General features: G+C 42.1%; 1 protein-coding gene across 7 annotated transcripts in view; it reads right to left on the bottom strand.

Annotated features, from left to right (window-relative positions):
* The window catches only part of LOC140198837 (single-minded homolog 2), an 87,760-nt gene extending 68,492 nt beyond the window's left edge, over nucleotides 1-19,268 (bottom strand). For 3 of the 7 annotated variants that reach the window (XR_011886271.1, XM_072259948.1, XM_072259955.1), the window contains exon 1: nucleotides 17,343-18,627. Coding sequence is in view for 6 of the 7 variants with exons in the window: in XM_072259948.1 (XP_072116049.1) it covers nucleotides 17,343-17,517 (175 nt within the window). In the remaining variant the exon portion in view is untranslated. Of the gene's footprint in view, nucleotides 1-17,342; nucleotides 18,628-18,706; nucleotides 18,731-18,909; nucleotides 18,984-19,097; nucleotides 19,175-19,214 lie in introns of those variants that run through there. The other 4 variants (XM_072259951.1, XM_072259949.1, XM_072259950.1 and 1 more) reach the window with 4 other exon arrangements.
* Between the last annotated feature and the right edge of the window lie 517 nt (nucleotides 19,269-19,785).

The following is a 19,785-nucleotide window of genomic DNA, read 5'->3' as shown; positions in this document are numbered from 1 at the left end:
GTCGAATGCTTGACTTTGCTCGCATGTCTTATGGTCTTATGGCGAACAGAGCTGAGACTTCTCAGATTTTGAAATGAAAAAGATACAACATCCCTTACTTCCTTAAATTGTCTTATACAGCTGAATGGCGATTTCTGTCACAATCTTTCTGCTCGTTCACTTTCCTTAGCTTCGACATTTAGAGATACCGTATCGCGTTCTATTTCTAGATCCAAAGTAGGTTTCTTAATATCTGAGCACATTGAACTCTAGTTGATACAATCTTACACATTACAACGTTATATTCTCCCATCTGTCACTCAGCGTCCTCAGCACATTGCAGATATATGATTCTCTGTTTTTTTTGTCATTTATGAATATAATCATTAGGCATATGGTGCCAATTTAGTACCAATCCATTGGTCACCTCAATCAATTCCCTGTCATACCGGCAGGTTGCCTCCAATTCTATGCCCTAAGTATCAGAGTTGCTAACAAAATGAATACATTCATTCAACACTGGAGGTATGTCCTTAATTCACTCTCAGGTTGGAGGAGTAACTCCTCATATTCCGTCGGAGCAGCCTCCAACCTGATAACACGAACATCGTTTTTTTCTGACTGCCGGTAATTTCCCCCTCCTCTTCTCTCTTCATCCATTCCCCTCCCTGTCTCATCTCGTATCTATTCTCTTGTCCTCACCAGCCTATCAACTCCTCCTGGTGTCCCTCTTCCTCCCTTTTCTCCCATAGTCCACTCTCTTCTCCTGTCAGATTCTTTCTTCTTCAGTCCTTTACTTTGTACACCTATCACCCCCAACTTCTCACTTCATCTCCCCCACCTACCTTCTTATTCAGAATTCTTCCCGATTCCTTTCCAGTGCTGATGAAGGCTCTTGGCCTGAAACATTGACCCTTAATTCCTCTCCACAGATGCTGCCTGACCTGCTGAATCCTTTCAGCATCTTGTGTGTGTTACAATGGCTTTCCAGGATCTTCAGAATCTCTTGTGTAACAAGAAAATTCGAGCATATAAGGAGTGTATGGGAAAGTGAGGCAGAGCAAGAAAATCAGAGGCAACATTGAAATGTGAAGGAGGCTGAAGGGCTGCTATGGCCTATAACTATTCCTGCTTCTTGCACTTTAAATGGACTTCAGAATATCTGCAAGTGGTCTCATGGACGTGGACACAGAGACCTGCTGTATGCTTCAATCAAATAGCTAGGGAAAGTACATCTAACTATTCAGTATCATTCTTCTTCTTGATGGACAATCCCTCAGTTCCAAAGAATACTTCTTTCTACTCTGATTTGGTAGCTCCTGAGGTGGTTAATGGGGCCCCATAAAAATTGCAGATTTTTCTACATATGGGGCACAGATAAATGGTGGCATCAAGGAGGGTAGTTCATGGGGTAGGACGCTCCACTCACCACTTAATGTGCCATTTCTGTGTGCTCGACGCACAGCCATGGGGGTTTCAATACAATCCTGAATGCTGCTTCTCCACTTTCAGCTGTCATGGGCTCCAGGTTCCTAAACGTTAGTGGGCATGTTGTAGATCTTCAGAAAAGCTTTGAACACATACCAGAATCTTCCGCCTGCCTGGTAAACTCTTCCTATGACAGAGTTCAAGAAGAGTACCCATTTTGGAAGTCTGGTAACAAGCATAGCTAACAAAGTTCAAGCCTGGTCTCATTACTGGGAATGTTGAACAGGGAGAAGAAGTTGGCATTGCTTTGCAGGGTCAGCAGAAACAATAATGGTGGTATTTTCCCCCCAGTGTATTAAAGTGCCCGCTGTAGGTTGTCCAGAGCTCAAAAGAAAACAGGAGGTCAGGAATTGTTGCTCTCCAGTAGACTGTCCATTTTATGCCATTTCTGAGATCCTGATCTTTAAAGGCTGTTCTGGTGCATCGAAGGTATTAGTCAACTTTGGCATCACCTCCTGCCTTCCCCATTTTTATACTTTAATCAACTCGTGTTCTGGCGTGTGAAGAAGAAAAAGAAGAAGAAGAAAGCCCTTAACTCCGAGTGGAGTCATCAGGACGCCGTCATGACGTCGTTTCTTTTAGCACGCTTTCTTATTTTTACGAGGCCCAGTTGCTAGCTTGACGCTCAACCCAGCACGGATGGAAAGCGTGCAAGGGAGTTCTGGCGTGTAGTTAGGACAGATTAGTGAAGGGCCTTGGTATCAGGGAGGAGGTACAGGAAACTGAAGGCACAAACTCAATGATTTAGGAACTGTATCTTCCCCTCCGCCATCGCTTTTCTGAACAGTCCATGCTCCCATGAGCACTACCTCACTATTTAGTTTTTATTTTGCACTTACAGTATTGCGCAAAAGTCTTAGGCACAATCTAAAATAATTGTAAACCGAAGATTTTTTCAAAAATAGTGAAATGAAAAAAATCTAAATAACAAAAAAATTACTAAAAAGGGCAATAAACTAAAAAAAAATTCAAATCATTATTTGGTGTGACCATTCTTTGCTTTTAAAACTGTATCAATTCTCTTTGGTAGACTGTCGTGCATTTTAACAGGAAGATCGGCTGGTAGATTATTCCAAGCATCTTGGAGAACTTGCCACAGTTCTTCTGCAGAGTTTGGCTGTGTTGCTTGCTTCCGTCGCTCCGGGTAATTCCAGACAGCCTCGATGATGTTGAGATCAGGGCTCTTTGGAGGCCATACCATCTGAAACAACATACAAAATCTAGGGTGCCTAAGACACAGTACTGTGTTTATTTCCACTGTTTATTTATTTTGTATATTTCTTATTGTAACTTATATTATTTTTATATATTGCACTTCCCTGCTACCGCAGAACAATAGTTCACTGATTCTGACTCCAATTCATGTAGATGTTGAGCATATGGTCCATCCTCCTTTGTGCTTTGGTGAATGAGTCAACAATGTCTTGGGGTGCTCAGCCAATGAGCAAATGCAAATATATCCTATAGTTTAACTATCTAATACAGTACACTGTCGGGAATAAAGTTCGTTAAAACTGAATTCCGGCTACTATAATGGTCTCACTTGAAATAACAGACTAAGCTTTATATAGTGACAATGTCACAGACATCTGGCAAAGTCACCAGTCACGCAGTTGTGCTTCACTACTGTTCAAATCTGGAATTCTTCCCAGTTAGTAGACCAGGACTAGAATCATAATAGACTCTACCAATGCGAGAGGAACCCGCAGCTTAGTGCAATGTTTTCGTCTGCATTGTTTCTAGGAGTTTGATAAATATATAATACACCCGCCTGAATGAGTCCAGTTTCAATAGCACTCAAGATTCTCGGTATTTTGGGCCCTTTATCTAAGGAAGGGGGTGCTGGCATTGGAGAGGGTACAGAGGAGATTCGCGAGAGTGATCCTGGGAATGAAATATATGAGGAGCATTTCGTGGTTCTGGGTCCAGCGAGTCTGTGAATTAGAGGGTGGGGGCGGGGTGTGGTGGACTCTCACTGAAAACTATCGAATATTGAAAAGCCATATAGAGATGATGTTTCGTAAAGTGAGGAAGTCCGGGACCTGAGGACACCGTCTCGGAATAGGAGGAAGTCCCATTAGAACAGAGATGATGGTGAATCTGTGCAATTCATCAGCACAGACGGCTGTGGCGGCCAAGCCGTTGGGTATATTTAAAGCGGGGAAGTTGATAGGTTGTTGATTAGTAATGGCGTCAAAGATTACGGGGAGAAATCAGGAGATTAAGGTTGAGAGAGAAAATAAATCAGCTGCAATGGAATGACAGAGAAGACTCGATGGGCCGAACAGTGTAATTCTGCTCCCATGTCTTCTGGTCTGCTGGCCTTACTACCACGAAACTGATGAACACTACCTTAAGGGAACCCTTCAGGTACCCCCGACCCCAAGCTGCGCACCATCCTGAGTTAGAGACATAACCCCGTTCCTCCACGGCCGCTGGGTCTAGGTAGGAGAATGGGAACACTTTCACCAGAAGGCCAGTAGCAGTTCAAGAAGAAGCCTCGTCACTACTTTATGAAGGTCGTGATCTAAGTGCCAACTTTGACAGCGACTACCACACCCCATAACAAAAGAATCAAAACTCGGTCAAAATGTAGCCTGTGTTGGCGCGTGGCCAAGTGGTTAAGGCGATCGTCTGGTGATCTGAAGGTTGCTAGGTCGAGCCTCGGCTGAGGCAGCGTATGTGTCCTTGAGCAAGGCACTTAATCACACATTGCTCTGCGACGACACCGGTGACAAGCTGTATGGGTCCTAATGCTCTTCCCTTGGGCAACAGCGGTGGCGTGCAGAGGGGAGACTTGCAACTGCTGGTCTTCCATACAACCTTGCCCAGGCCTGCGCCCTGGAAACCTTCCAAGGCGCAAATCCATGGTCTCATGAGACTAACGGATGCCTATAAGGTGTATCCTAAATATCTAGCTGAGTGCAAGAACATATCTGTGTCCTAAATGTCGATATTCAGACTAATTGAATAGAGATCGTAAGTGTAATCTTGTAGCTCTGGCGGCTATCACAAGTCACCAGAGTTGTCTTTATATGTTATTTTGAAACTCTAGACTGAACTATATAATCCTATACAACCATACATTTGATGTAAATTTATTATTCAAATATAAAGGAGCCAAGCGTTCGGGTGACAAAACTTAATTACCTTTTTCAGGCGGAAAGTTAGGCCGTGTCGTAATGCAAGAATATTAGAACTGCTTGTAAATGTTCGCATTTTTTGGAATTATTGATAGCAATACGCAGTCAGAGCAGAGCCTGATACGTTTATCACCTAGTAGCTATATCGGAACGCGGAATCCCAATCTACCTTTAACCGGCTTCGTTTAAAGAAGGATCGCGACTTTTCTCATTAGGATTCTTTATCCAAGTTCCAAGTTTTTTCGTGCGGATTAGCTGCCCCAATAATTGCCCAACCAGCGATAACAAAAGAACATCAAAATCGGATTGGATTTTAAAAAATAATTACGATTTGACTTGTAATTTGAGTGGAAAAAAAAACTACACACATTCACGAAGTTCGTGGCCAACGCTAATTTAATAAAATTCTTACAGCACTGTGGCCAGAATTTGCAGGGTACTGCCTGAAAGCTTATATACTCAAGGGGAAAGGTATATTTTATTAGTTTGTTAATGTGGTGTACAGTTCCTGCGACAAACGTGTGGAAGGAGACGGTATTAACACTCAGGGAGTTCTTAACTTCAAGATCAAACAGTAATAGTCCCCACTCTCGCTCTCTGGACCTACAGCCCCTTTGCTAGCGCAACAATCTGTCAGCTTCAGCTTCTGGTCGTAAATTGAAAAGCACAAAACAATGCCTCTCTGCTGTAGGAACCGGAATGAATTATTTGAAACGCTTGCTCCGTGATTTACACACAGATAGCCATACGAAGTAATCTACTGAACTCTACGTTTGTGTTCAGGAGATGTGGGTTGGGTGTATAAATAAATAAATGTGTTACCCTTACCACAGGGCACCTTTGAAAGAAGTCTAGGCCTTTGATACTCACTGGTGTATACGCTACACATTTTGTAAAGAGGAAATATAAACACTGCTGATATCACAGAAAATCAGATGACATTTAAAATGGTATCTCCGGAAGTTTTTGGAAAAACGGGACTAGAATTAGGGTGTAATCCACGTACACATATGTATGGGGGGGGGAAGAGGGAGGGAGACAGGGGGAGAGAGAGGGAGAGGGAGACGGAAAGAGAGGATGAGGGAGGGAGGGAGAGGGAGAGAAAGAGCCAGAGAGAGAGAGAGAGAGAGAGAGAGAGAGAAGGAAAAGAGCGGGAGAGAGACTGGGAATGGAGAAGGAGGGAAAGAGAGAGAGGAGGTGAGGGAGAGAAAGAACGAGAGAGAGAGGGAGGGAGGAACGGAAGAGGGAGAGAGAGAGGGAAGGGAGAGGGAGGGAGAGAGAGGGTGAGGGAGAAGGAAAGGGACAGATAAAGAGAGAGGAAAGAGAGAAGGAGGGAGATGGAGAGAGAGGGGAGACAGGGCGAGAGGGAGAGAACGGGGGGGGGGGGAGGAGGAGGAGGAATACCCAATTAGTGGGGAAGAAAATAATCCAAGGTAATGGCGAAACAAATCAGAAACATTCAAAGAGAAGATTTTTAAGATAATTGCTGGTGCAATAACAAAGATAAGAAGCTCAAATACAATACGTCACGAGTTTAAAGAATCTGTCTAGGAAAAGTGCTATTCTCGGCATACAACGTTCTGAGCCGGATTGTAGCATCTGCCGTCTCCATTCACATAGCATGAATGCTATTTGGTATAGATACATCTCTTTCGTTTGGAGGCTGGCAGTAAAATCTTTACAGCAAAAGCTCAGGAAAGAGTAAAGTTAGTTTGTTGGGTGTTGTACGTTTTCCTTTCAGCAGCGATTGCGTGGAATCCGCACTATCGAAAAAGTTTAAAATAACGGAGAAAACTCAGATTTCAGCGCTGAATGGACCGCTTCTGTAAAGTCTACGCTTGGATCCATGAGGACACTGATTTTGTAGTTATATATGTTGAGTATACCCGTGCGAAATATGACCATGAGATGGAGAAGTAGAATCAGGGCTTTAGGCGCACAGAGTCGAGGCGTCATTCGATTTGATATATCTGCACTGAAAATACATTAACAGCGTCGTTTCTACCCGACAGCACATAGATGTTTATGATTATGGGAGAGAGCCCTATCGAGATTTTTTCTCCATTTCTTCGAAATCGACAGAGTTGCAGATTGAGAGGTCGAGATCGCCCCCCACCCCCGTTATAATGGCAAATCTGCTGGGCAAAGATAGATTCTACCTACAGCACACGACGAGAACTTCCTTTTCATTTCTCCAAAACTGTATTAGCATATAATGGACAGAACAAAACTAAATACAACGAGACTGTAAAAAATTCTCGTGAATTTACATTTGAACTCCAAGTAACCGATTGACGGAGATCCCATCGATGCACTCTATTAGATACTACAAAGTATTACAAAAAAAAGTAAATTGAAAGCCCAGAAAAAATTGTCCCAGGGCCTTTCATAGCAACTGGATGTTAATTCCGCTCCATCTTACTGAATACAAACGCGAGTACAGCGACTGCTATGGTAAATACGTTCTTGTCATTATCTTGACATATTCCAATTGGTACTAAATCCCGTTGTCCAACCGTCAATACTGAAGTCCGATATGTCCATACCTCCTGACATTATTGCAGGTGACATTATAGACTGGAGCTAACCGCGGCACAAATAACCTGTACTAAATGTCAAACCTTCTAGACTAAAATAATAAATGACGGGTAGAATATTCTAATAAATTCACTGCATCTCTCTATTTTGTCTCCTTTTTGTACAAATAAACGCTATTCTAAACTTTGGCACAATGGTTCACGATGGTTAGTTGACCGTAGCGATAAAACACCGCAGCGACGGCCAGGCATGAATGGACCATTGTGTTTTTCTCTCTGTCGCTGTATCTCACTTCCTCTTTTTCACTTTCCAAGGTCAAAAGGCAAAACTGAGATTTTTCTCTCAGTGTTTTTGTTTAATAATGACCCTTTGCTGCAAGTTTCTCCCTGAAAAATCCGGGTCGGCGCCTTATGACTGGATCCGTCTAATAATGTACAATCTCTAGTACAGAGAAGTCCAAATTAATCTGTCACTTATTTTCAGCAACTATGACAATGTAATTCCAGGAAACACAGGGGCGTAAAAGATTCGACGTTTCCAAACATTTTCTTGGAAAACATCGTAACCATCGCATAAAACTATTTTCTTTGCAAAATGATCACTTAAATGTGTAAGACGGCTCTTTCAGACAACAATAAATGTGCATCTTGGCTTTTATCTTTTTCTATTGAATCTGGAATTTAAATATCGTCTCTTTTTAAACTGTTACACCGCAGCGTGTGGCTGGAAGGGTGCGGTTTGAATGTAGTCTTCCCTTATTTCGGATAAGTGAATGCAAATGTTTGAACGGGTGTATATAAGTTTACGTTTGCACACACTCGCTGGAAAGCGTGGACTTTTTTCATTGACACAGTCCGATCCAGCAGCTGAAAGGAGCAGCGAGATTTTTTTTACAGCAGTTTTCGGGTCACGTGCCCTGTCCCACGCGACTCCCCTCCCCCTCCTCACCCCTCCCCCGAGCCTTTCCCCATTTCAGATCCACTTAATCCACAAATATCCTTTAGCCCAGGAAGTGCGAAAAAATCTGCCTCCAGTCTGAGTTCGCAGGGAGCAAAATCTGCAGCTGGGTGCAGTTTTAATTTTCTGTAATTTGCGTGTGTTGGCGTAAACGACTAACCACGCACACACGCATTTGGAAATGGCCGTTAACTAGACCAACTTTTCCTAACCGTAACAAGCTATTTATGGTGCAGAAGCTGGAGATTCTCCATGGCGCCATAAAGAGAAAAGTGATGGAATTGCTCAGCATGGCAAAATGGCATAAGAGAGAACGCATCGCTCTCTCTTCACACTTGCTACCTGACCTGCTCCGTATTTCCTGCATTCTCGGTTTTAATTTCGGGTTTCCAGCATCTGCCGTGTTTCGTTCTCTGAGCGCATGCTCACTTAGTCCTTTGGTGCCACAGGCTGATCGAATGTTCCCAGTGTTTAATGTACGCATCTCTATATGAAGTTTTGCATTGTGTTTTCGTTAAACATCCACCCACCAAGAGATTTTTGGTATGAGGTAAGACAGATAGATAGATACTTTATTGATCCCAAAGGAACTACAATGTCTCAGTAGCATTACAAGTGGAATACATGATGTTCGACCGACAACCACAGTCCCTAAAATATACCAACGTAACTCGCCGTGGTTAACATTTCAGGTGGAATATCTTTTACCAGAACAGCGATCAGCTTGACAATTTAACTCTATCTCACTCTGCACAAACGCTGAGGGGCCACTTCAGTGTTCCTAGCGAGATCAGTTTTTGTTTTCAGAGCTCCAACAGCTGCAGCATTTTGCTTTTCCCGCTCATTTACATCTATAAATCCACCTGATGTCAGTTTGCTCCAGTACGGTTTTCCCCTTGCTGTCGCTGCTACTAACGCCATTTTAATCCTATTTCTTAACTTCTCACATCAATATTTATTACTGTATTAATTTAATCTAATCATATTTAAAATAGGTCTTCAGTATTAGAATTTAGCTACGCTATGTCTGCAACCGATGGCTTGTTATTCATCACCGCCTAAGGCAACCACAGACGAAGATTTAAATTTACTCAAAAGAGAGTCTGGAAAACTTGAGCAACGTTCACAGAATTCTGGAGGTACTCAGCAAGTCAGGCCGCAAGTTTTGATGAAGAGTCTCGGCCTGAAACGTCAGCTGTTTATTCCCCTCCATAGATGCTGTCTGACATGCTGAGTCGCTCCAGCATTTTGTGTGCGTTGCTAAGTTTATCATTATGCCTTTCTCTCTCTGTAGATATCTTAAAGTAGTTAACAGTGAGCGGTAAACACAGGAGATAATGCAAATGCAGGAAATCCAGAGTAATACACATATAATGCTGGAGGAGCTCATCAGATCAGGCAGCATCTATGAAAGTGAATAAAGAGCCGCTGTTTCGGGCCGAGGCCCGGGTGAAGGGTCTCGGCCCGAAAAGTGGACTCTTTATTCCTTTTCATAGATGCTGTCTGACCTGCTGAGTTCCTGATCATTTTGTGTGGGTGACATCGAGTGCCGGAACACAACAGTTAATTGCACAAAGCTAACTTTTTTAAACAGCGAGGTTGTAACGAATTGACAATTAGTGCTTGTTATTAACATCAACAGATAAGGGGGGGGGGGGTCACGATATCTCGTCCAAATAAGGGCAAGGAATGTTTTTAGACACGAGGAATATTAAGCCAAACACACCATGTAAGATACATTTCCCGAAAATACGGCAGTCCCCATATATTTCATGTTTTTAAAATATTTTTCTCAAAACAACTGGAACCACAACCTAGCAATTTAGAAGCCAGCGCTATCATTTGGACCAGGGCTGTGTGGGATTATCAATCTAACAGATATGGAACAGTCCAATAATTTCTCAGATTGACATCTAGGTTAGGATTTTGTCAGTCAATAAACACAACGGCTTCGATTTCAACCATAGGACTATCTTAAGATTTAAATATGGTAAACGCAAAACTAAAAGGCCAATAAAACCGTCTGGTTTTCTTTTTGACGCGGAATAACATGGTACACATTTCCGACAATTGTTATTATTTCAGAAAATTCTTTATCTGCACGTTTTGTACTTGCACGTAGGTTACTCGTGTATACTTAGCCAATCGCTCACGTTACTCACGATTCATCTAATGACTACAAAAGAAACGACCCGTTACCCTGAAAATGCCCCAGATTTTCGGCTCAAGTCAGAACGACGTGACGCTAAGATATAGAAAACACTCAAGAACCTTTATTTTAAACTTGAAAATTACGTTGTTCCGCTGACATTTGTTTCAATAATATTAGATAATACCGATCAGCTTCCGGTACAAGCGATGCGAAGAATTGGGAGTTCTTAATATTAAACTATCTCTAATAGGATCTTTCGGTCTACAAAATAGAATTTTCCATTACACAATCAATGTTGCTCAATCACTTTGGCGTCGAGTCCGTCTCCACCATTAACCAGAGGGATGTTTTTCTGCAGCGTGGTCACAACCAAATGTCACAAACAAAACTGCAGCAACAGGCAGGGGTGCAAATATGATAGCTACTCTTTCTGAGAACGATCATGGACTCCTCGTTGCAGAAGACCCCACAAAACACGAATAATATTTTGATCGGACGACTTCGCTGATTGATGTTTTAATGAATATAGGTTGGACTAGTCGCGTGTCTCCTGTATTTATCTGTTTCAGCGTAAACCTATCAAACCCTTCCAATTCGCCTTGAAAGCAATTCGCATAATTAACTATAAAAACAACTTTAGTAGATTCAGTATTCGGTTTAGCGGGACTCTATCCGAGATTTATTATAGTTTCGCATTGGTGTAGAATGCGCGGTGCCGAGGTTGATTAATCACCAAGTTTCCGTGCCACAGAGAAGAAAAATAAACACTCGAAATAATTTGATCTACTATATGCGCGTCGCACTACTTTTACATTCATTTACATGCCATGCACGATTAATGCTACACTGGGTAAAAAGAAGACACCGTAGTTTGACGATGCCTGGCCCTTTTTGGATGCTTTAACCATTTTTCTACCAAAGGAAAAGTTAATAATCGGTAGTTTATGCTACCACCCTGCCACCTACTTTATAACAGTCGCAGCAAGGAACGCTACAGACCCGAGTTCCGATTCTATATTTGCTATCCTTGTGGATTTCTAATATTTCTAAAGGGGAGTCTATTACAAAGTCAATAAACTGTCTTTTGGCTATGACGAATTCCAGAAGAGGAAACATTCGCATTACGATTTACCTGCGTGTATGGGAAAATTTGTCTCGTGTTCGTACATTTTTATACCTTTGATTATATACACTGCAAATAGGCTGCATTATACCGAAGTTGCCCCAAGGCGTTTTTCATCCCGATGGCTAAGGCTACTGCTCAATTTTAGGGTAATGTTTTCTAACAGGGCACGCAATAATGTCCCATAAAAGGCAAAGAGCCATAGCTAAGATGGTCTTTATTTGTTTCGTAATGTTAGTGGAGGAGTTGGTATTGTCCATGGCACCTGCTGTACTTCACATAGTGTCATGTGATTTTTTTTTAACTATCCAAAATGGAAAACGGGACATCGTTCAAAGTTTTCTCCGAAATACAGAGCTCTCGATAAATAATTAGGTGCTGCGCTGCTGTACCTGCATGGAACTGTTCTTAGACTGAATAATGAGAAGTCCACTTCCTGACTGGGAGGGGAGAGCTCGCCAAGTTAGCACCCACATGCATATGTTAATGCAAAAATACAATTCAAATGTTGATCTGAAGTTTATGATTTGAACCATGATCTCTTCTTGTCCCGCACTGCAACCGTTTAGCACCGCTGCAGAGGTAAACTCATGAACGATATGACGCTCAAAACTTTAGCCCCATAAATTTAAGACTGTTATGAAGCAAGAGTACTTTAGCTACTGGTCTTCGACAAGAGAGACTGCTCGTGTTTCAGTACCCTTGTATTGCGTTGGCCTCTTTATGGCCGGAATCTTAATTATTTTGTCTTGAGCGTCTCCCAACAATTAAAAACACAAATACCATGGTGTAAAGTCCGCTAACTCTAGACTTAATGCAAATATGGGTCTACTCTCCCTTTTATACATGCCTGTATATTTAGATGAACTAATTAACGTCTTCCCCTTTCCTTTCCAGCCCTGAAGAAAGATCTCAACCCGAAACGTCGACTGTTTATTCACTTCCATATGTATTGCCTGATTTGCTGAGTTCCTTCTGCACTTTGTATGTGTTGCTCTGGATTTCCAGCATCTGCAGAATGCCTTGTGTTTATAATTGAAACACTAGTTGAGGCTAAGGTGGGGAGTTTTGAAACGAAAAAAAGTGCCAGTTGATATTACTAGTAAACCAGTACTAGTACTAGTACTACTACTAGTACAAGATATCTTAAGTATATGCATCAAAGAAACGTAATCTTTCTTCGAAATTAAGTGGGTGTTGACTGTGAAGAGATAGCGGCGCGTTCTCTTTCTTTCCAAACATTGACACGTCACAAAGTCTGATGTAATAGTGGGGTAGCCCTCGACCATCGAGGGTTTTATCGTTGAGAGGAGACGAAACGAAGCCCGTTTAGTGAAAAAAAGATTACATGACATTACCTGAAGAACAAAGAGCTCTACTGGTGTCGGGGCCAAAATCTTCGACCCTCCTCAACAATCATCCATAATCACCTCAACCCGCCAACACACACAAACACACACACACACACACACACACACACACACACACACACACACACAACAACAAATATCATTAGAAGCTTCGTGTCACTTTGTCATCAATGCAAATTAATAATCCAAAGGAAGACTTAAATCCCGATGTCTACACTATACTTCCCGTATGGAATGATACACACATGAAACTTCTTGGAATGGGCTGAAAAGTACACCATTACTGATCACTGCAATGTTAATCCAACCTCAATCAAATATTAATGCGAGGCAATTAATTTCCCTAGAGTTCTTATAACGTTTATGTTTACTACGGCAGAACTTCTACGTGACCTAACTTGGGTTCTGTACACATTAAAATGATGTATCAATGTATGAATCTGTCCTGTGAATCAATAATCATCATCCAATCAATGGGTTGGTGGGAGTGTGCAGCTTCTTATTCATTACAAAAGATTAAGAACAGTAAATTCATCACCATCTTTCTGGCTAGCTCCATTTGCTCATCTGGTAACACTGAGATATGACAGTGAAGGACATCGGCTGAGTATTCGGTTAATTGACGCTATGCATTGCCTGCTCGGCAGGAGAGCGCCATCGAAAGAGACCAGGATATCCGTAGAGCTGAAGTTGATTGTACTCCCATGGTCTCCCTGGTGGATCATCCGAAATACTAAATGATGACTGAAGCAAATGCACTGAAACTCCTTAGCTATACTATTGATGGCACCTGCATTGCCGAGGAGGCTGCTACCACGTGGTCATGTCATGAATCTAGCTATCTGTAAATAGATTTGAGATGATGGATTATATATATTCTCTCTAAGTTTACACCTAAGTACAGACCCATCTGCTCTGCGCTGCATTCCCAATTCGCAAGGGCCACCATTTCATTACCCAAGCCCCTCTACAGCCCAAGCATCTTTTCAAAATAAATTCTGTTTAAAAGCCGAATTACCATTCAAACAGAGGGAAACAAATGAGAAATATCATTTATTTCTGCCAACGAGAAATATCAGATAATAAACATATGGGATTTCTTTCTGCTGACGAGAAATATCAGAGACGACACGTTCCGCCTACCTGAAGCTACCTCAGAGGAGGTATATTTTAGGGCTTCGCGTGTCATAGTGCGGGATGTATTTTTAAATAAATAGATCTGATTAAAGTAAGTCTATATTTTTAGATGGTGTGGTACGGACCTTGTATATAGGGAATTTTGGAAATCTAATAGGCGTACATCATATCATAGAAGAACAGAACTGCCGGTTCTATAAAACACACCGAGCAAAAGGCATAACCAGGGCGGTAGACCGAAAGTCACGATGCTAAAGCAGCGGACAATTATTTCCGGGCAGAATCTGATTCTGACTTAAAAATCTTTCCCGTCGCTTTTATACTACGAATTTACTTGATATCGGTTTAATTAAGATAAATTTCCTTACATTTGCACATCGGTTATTTTTAATTAGTGGCGAAATTCAAATGGGCGTGTTGAATGATTTAATTTCCATAAACAATAATCACCGATTCCGGAGAACGGAATAGCCCAAGTGCTGTGTTTGTGAAATGCCATGTCTGAGCGTCCCTGGTCTCGGTGAGGGCCTCACTGTCTCTTTCATTAATGGTGCAGCTGCATTATGCACCGGTCAAACAAAACCTAGGGTACGTTATGCAACGCAATAATATAAAGCCGCAAACGGCAAATACATTTTTTTCTCCCCAGTTAACCAAACAATCGGAGGGGATCCATTATATACTTTTGTCCTTATATACTCAGGAACGGCTCCATCTATTGTGCGACACCTTCCCGTTACAATTAATGGCCTTCATTATCTGAACTATTTTTTCATAATTAAGAAAAGACCTTTCCTTTCCAACTTTTGAAAAGAAAATTGATCAGTTTCAAACAGAGAAGGCTCATTACGAGCGATGTTTCGGATTGTGTACACCCATACTTAGCTTAGATTTCAGTAAACAAATGTCGTTTTAAAACAGTTTATTAATGTCTTTATTGCAAAGCAGATTCACGCTGCCAACATTTGGATTGTTTGAATAAAGAAATTATAGAGCTGATTGCAAGAGAATAACACCTGCTCTGTAAACGCTATTGCGAGGCTAAACTGAAATTCTCGCCGCACCCGCCCCTACCCCCACCTGCAACTCCATCTCACTAATAAATTCATAAAAAAATAAACGATTACTGCCAACGTCAAGACTATCTGAATGATATAGAGAACTTATGCGTGTGAGTCCAAATGGGCAATGTGTATTTAACTCCGGTGGTTAGTCAATAATCAAGCTACATCCCACTTGAAGGCCTAGATTAGATTTAAAGTGCAACAGTCTACAGCTTAATCCACCAGGAAAATTAATGTGTTCATATCACGTGTACGTGTGCATATATAAACAAACGTACATATGATATATGTGCATGTTGTGCTTAACTCTAAGCAGGACGAAAGCCAACCCGATGTAGAATTTTCACACAATACAAACTAATATACATTTATGGGTTATGGAGAACAATGTCGGTTTTTAACAACCGTGTAGCATTTTAATATTTAATTTAAATGACGCATTTACATAAATCAGCATTGCATATAATAATTCTCACCATCTAGAAAATTAAAGACGTGCATTGAAATCCACGATATTAATAGTGATGAAATGCCGATTCTAATTATGAAATGGGCTCAGAGTAATGTTCCCCCACCACTATCCCAGCGTGTTGGAGGTGCCCCAGTTCCTATTGTATAACTGAAATGACGGCTGGGTTATTACTATTGCTTGGTCCAGTGCAGATGCAGTAAGTAAGCCTTTATTTCACACTGCGGCAAGAGAGGCCGCATATATCATTGTCAGTTTATTTAGTTATTCATCGAACATTAACCAGGATTTAATGAAAATTTTAAAGAGCAGAATTTTATTGCACCGTGAACGTACACAATGACTTGGTAACAAATTGCCACCTGATTCTATTTACTATTAACCGCATATGACCTCTTGTTCCTATAGGCTGAACTATGGCGTGGTATTAAAATGGCAATTCTAATTATTCATTTCTAATTGCAGAGAGATAAGCGGCCACGCATAAAGACAGAATGGAAAATAATATTTTAGCTTTCCATCTTCATTTTACTTGTCTTACTCTGTGGTGATTGTATGGAATAATGATTGTGCAATATAATTTACGAAAGTTCAGGGCATATTTTAAGATCATATTACTGTACTGCTCAAAACCGAAAATTAACTGATCTCTCCTTTTGTATATGTAACTTTGCTAACTAATTGACAATTTCGACCTGAAAGCCGGGGAACTTCTCTGAAATAATTATTCCCTTATCATCTCTGCAAAAGATCGATGTAGAAATAAATTTCTGTTTAGGATTGGATACTGTTACTGTATGTGCACCTGCATATAACTCGTGGACAAGTGCCATTGCAATCGTTGGCCTATAAGTTGTGAGGCTAGAGGGGTTTGGCTGCCCACTCACTCCATGTAGTAATGTTGTAATTATATTTTAAAGTAAGTTTATATCTGAAACAACTGCACAGGTTAGGCTATGTCGAAAGAACCACCAAAGCGACCTCGGAATCTCCGCCCTCGAACATACATTTAACCTTAACTTGTGATTCCTTCGAATTCCGGGCCTTAATAACACAATGCTGTATTAAAGCGTTAATTATTATTTCCGGAAGCAAATGGCCTTTGTTTTAGGGGAAATGGTGTAAGTAGAGTCACAGCGGTTATGTTTATTCTACGACAATGCGAAGATACATGACTGATCAGCTACCAAGTACCGACCAATAGTTCGGTTTTCACCGAATAAATCAACGAAAGATCAAATCAACCGCGTCGTGGCTGACAAAAAGATACCACGGAAACGCTTAAACCCAGAGATTCAGGGAGGGAGAGGGAGCGTCGCTCAAAATCCAATTAAAATAATTACAAAACAAAGAAACCCGAGAGTAAGTTCCCCTTCCAATTAGTTAAGTACCAAGATAATACGGCCTACAGATGACCTGAAAAAGGTGCCGAGAATGTTACAGAGAATTTAACTATGAAACTATATATATTTCTCAAATAACACCATTTAAATATTTTAAATATTATTAGGTTATAAAATCAAACAAAGCATTACAATGCAGAGAAAAGCCTACATGCAATTCTATGATAATGAGCAGAAAATATCACTTAGTAAACGATAGAACAGTAATATAATTACAACTACAAATATCTAAATAGAAATAGACATGCTTCTTAAATCTGACCTTAGTTAAGATACTTTCCATTGTAAACACACTACCTTTTAACCTGGTTCTGGTCCGAAGATAAAACACGCTCAATTTGTCCGCAATATTGCAATTTTACAGAAGTTAACTTTAAAAGGGGGAGAGTTTAATTTTTATAGACGGGTTTGGATTCAACCGGCGAAGGTGCTTTAAAGAGATTTGAGCCACTTACGGCGACCCCGATTGAATTGAAACAAAAACTATTGTTTCAGTTTTTTCTCTCGGCCGGTGCTTACCCTCAGGAAACACAGCTCTCATTTTGAGGTAACTGGTCGTCAGTCTGATGATCGACGCTTTGTCCAGCTGAGAGGTGATAGCCGAGGGTAGAGGCAGTAACTTAGCCAGCTCGTAAAATTCCCCATTTTCCTTTTCTCTTCTCGTCTTCGCGGCATTTTTGGATTTTTCCTTCATCTCGTCTATTGCACCGGAGTGTTACTGACATAATAAATGCAATTTTTCCGGAGCATCAGAAACATTCGTTAGGCTTTTATTGTTTTGTTTCTGCTTGTCCGAGTAATTTTGTTTTCCTCTCGCAATGTAGTAGTCAAAAGTGTCACTTAAGGCATTTTAACATAGATTAGTGGCGATCTTTCCTACTCTGTATACTTGGCAGCTTGAGAACCGTGTCCTCTGGTGTCCGCTTTCTCCCGGCGGCTGTGACCGCATTCAGCTTCCAGTTTCAGGGCTGCTTCCACTGAAGTGGCTGCACTTGCTTAGGATTCAGACACCGTGGACTCTGACCCATACCCCCACCCCACCCCCTTTCTTCGGCCCTTTATCCTCGACTCTTCGCTCCTCCGGCACAAGTTGTGCCCAGTCACTCTGTGTGTGTGTGTGTGTGTGTGTGTGTGTGTGTGTGTGTGTCTGCGTGTCTTTCTCTCCCCTTCAGTTCTGGCTTCTATGTTCCACCTGCTCCGACCCCACGTTTCACACGAAGGACCGCGGGTGCTTCTCGGAGGTGAGATCGCCCCGAATAGTTCAGTGACTGAATTCGTTCAGATCGGTTGGCAGCCGATTCACTATCAGCCCTAATATACAGGCTCCTAAATTCTACTGCGGATAAATCGGCTGCTGTATCTTTAGGGGTGTGGGGGGTTGGCGGCAGGAGGGGGTGGGGATGTCAATTACGATGCTCTTTTTCTTTTTCCTGCGGAAATGATTCGAATTCAGGCTACCATCATCCTCTCCGTTGTGATTCGTATCGACTCCGTTACCACCCTCGGGTGTTGTTGACCAGACCAGTTTGGCAAGGTATCTCCACTGTCTGGGGTTCGTACCGACTTGTTCACAGGGCGCTTAACTTCCCCTGCGTCTTCTACCGCCGGAGTGGGTCTTGTTAACTCTGTGCTGGTCTGTTGTCATTTGAGAAGCGCAGACGGTAGTTCACCCATCTCAGTTCCACGCGGCGGTTCACGATTCTGTGTGTTACACGCGAAAGCAGGTCAGATCCCCCACGTCAGCTCCAGGTTACATACATATCCTCTTGCTTTCAGTTCAGATCCTTAATGATGAGCAACTGCTCAGAGTGTCGTGATCCCCCCCCCCCCCCTTTCTCTAACGTTGTCTCCATTGCATCCCGGTACCCCACATAACTACGTACGGGAGAATTAAAGTCAGCGCCAGATTCGCAGCGTGTCCCCAAAAGCTCTTTACTCCTACGCGCAGTCTGTCTCACTTACGCGGGCGTAAGCACTCTTGATCAAGCATTACTCCACTGCCACAAATTTAATCTTCACCTACCACCCCACTCCCCCCCCCCACTCCAACTATCACTCCATGACTGCTTCACTCTGGTTCACTCACCTACGAAGCAAATCACGCGTGTACTGTAAGTTAATTAATTTGTCGATTGGCTCATTCATTTCCCACTGTCTCACTGTTTCATTCACAGTACGTCAGGCTGACAGTCCCTCCTCTGCTCAGTCCTGCTTATCCATCCACTGACCGCCTCTCTCTCATTGTCCCACTCACCATCTCACTCATATACTCACTGTTTCACTCGATCAAAATCTCGCTCACTCTGTCTCTCTCGTCCGCTCTCCTTCACTAATTAGTTATTAGTTCAAGGTCTCACCGGCGCACCAGTTCATTCACCCGGTTTCACTCACTGCGTGTGTCACCCGATGGACGTCCCAATCAATATTTAATATGGCCTCTTTTACGCTCACACAATTTCATCTTTACTCAGCGCTCTTGCCTCATTATCTCATCTCTTGACTACCACAGTCCCTTATTGGCTGTTTCATGCGCTAATTCACCCATTGTTCCACTCAAAGACTGATTCTTCATGCCCCACTCACCCACCTGGAATGATAAATAATCAAGAGCCAAGGTTTGGCGTCATCTAATCAGATTGGGGAAGACAGTGCGGTGTGCGCAGGCGTCTTTCCACCGAAGAGTAGAGTTCAAGTTCAGAAAGTTTAGCACCTTTGTGCCACTGTCCTGGTATAGTCGCAATGTTGTATTTTCCGTGCATCCCTTGTTAATCCGAACTCTTAGTGTTCGCTCTAATATCAGCTTGACCTGCTTTCATCGGAATTCATATTTTGGACATAGTATATCATAGTAGGGAAAATCTCTCGTTCGGCCTCTCTACGTTGGTTCGTGTTGTTTTGGGGTAAGTGAGCCAGTGATGTCGAGAGGAAGGCCAACGCTGGACCACCTGACTGAAATGGTTCC

This window comes from Mobula birostris, chromosome 6 (assembly GCF_030028105.1).
Source record: "Mobula birostris isolate sMobBir1 chromosome 6, sMobBir1.hap1, whole genome shotgun sequence".
NCBI classification, from domain to species: Eukaryota; Metazoa; Chordata; class Chondrichthyes; order Myliobatiformes; family Myliobatidae; genus Mobula; species Mobula birostris.
The sequence above is the reverse complement of the archived record's forward strand: the minus strand, read 5'-3'. Positions and strand labels throughout refer to the sequence as shown.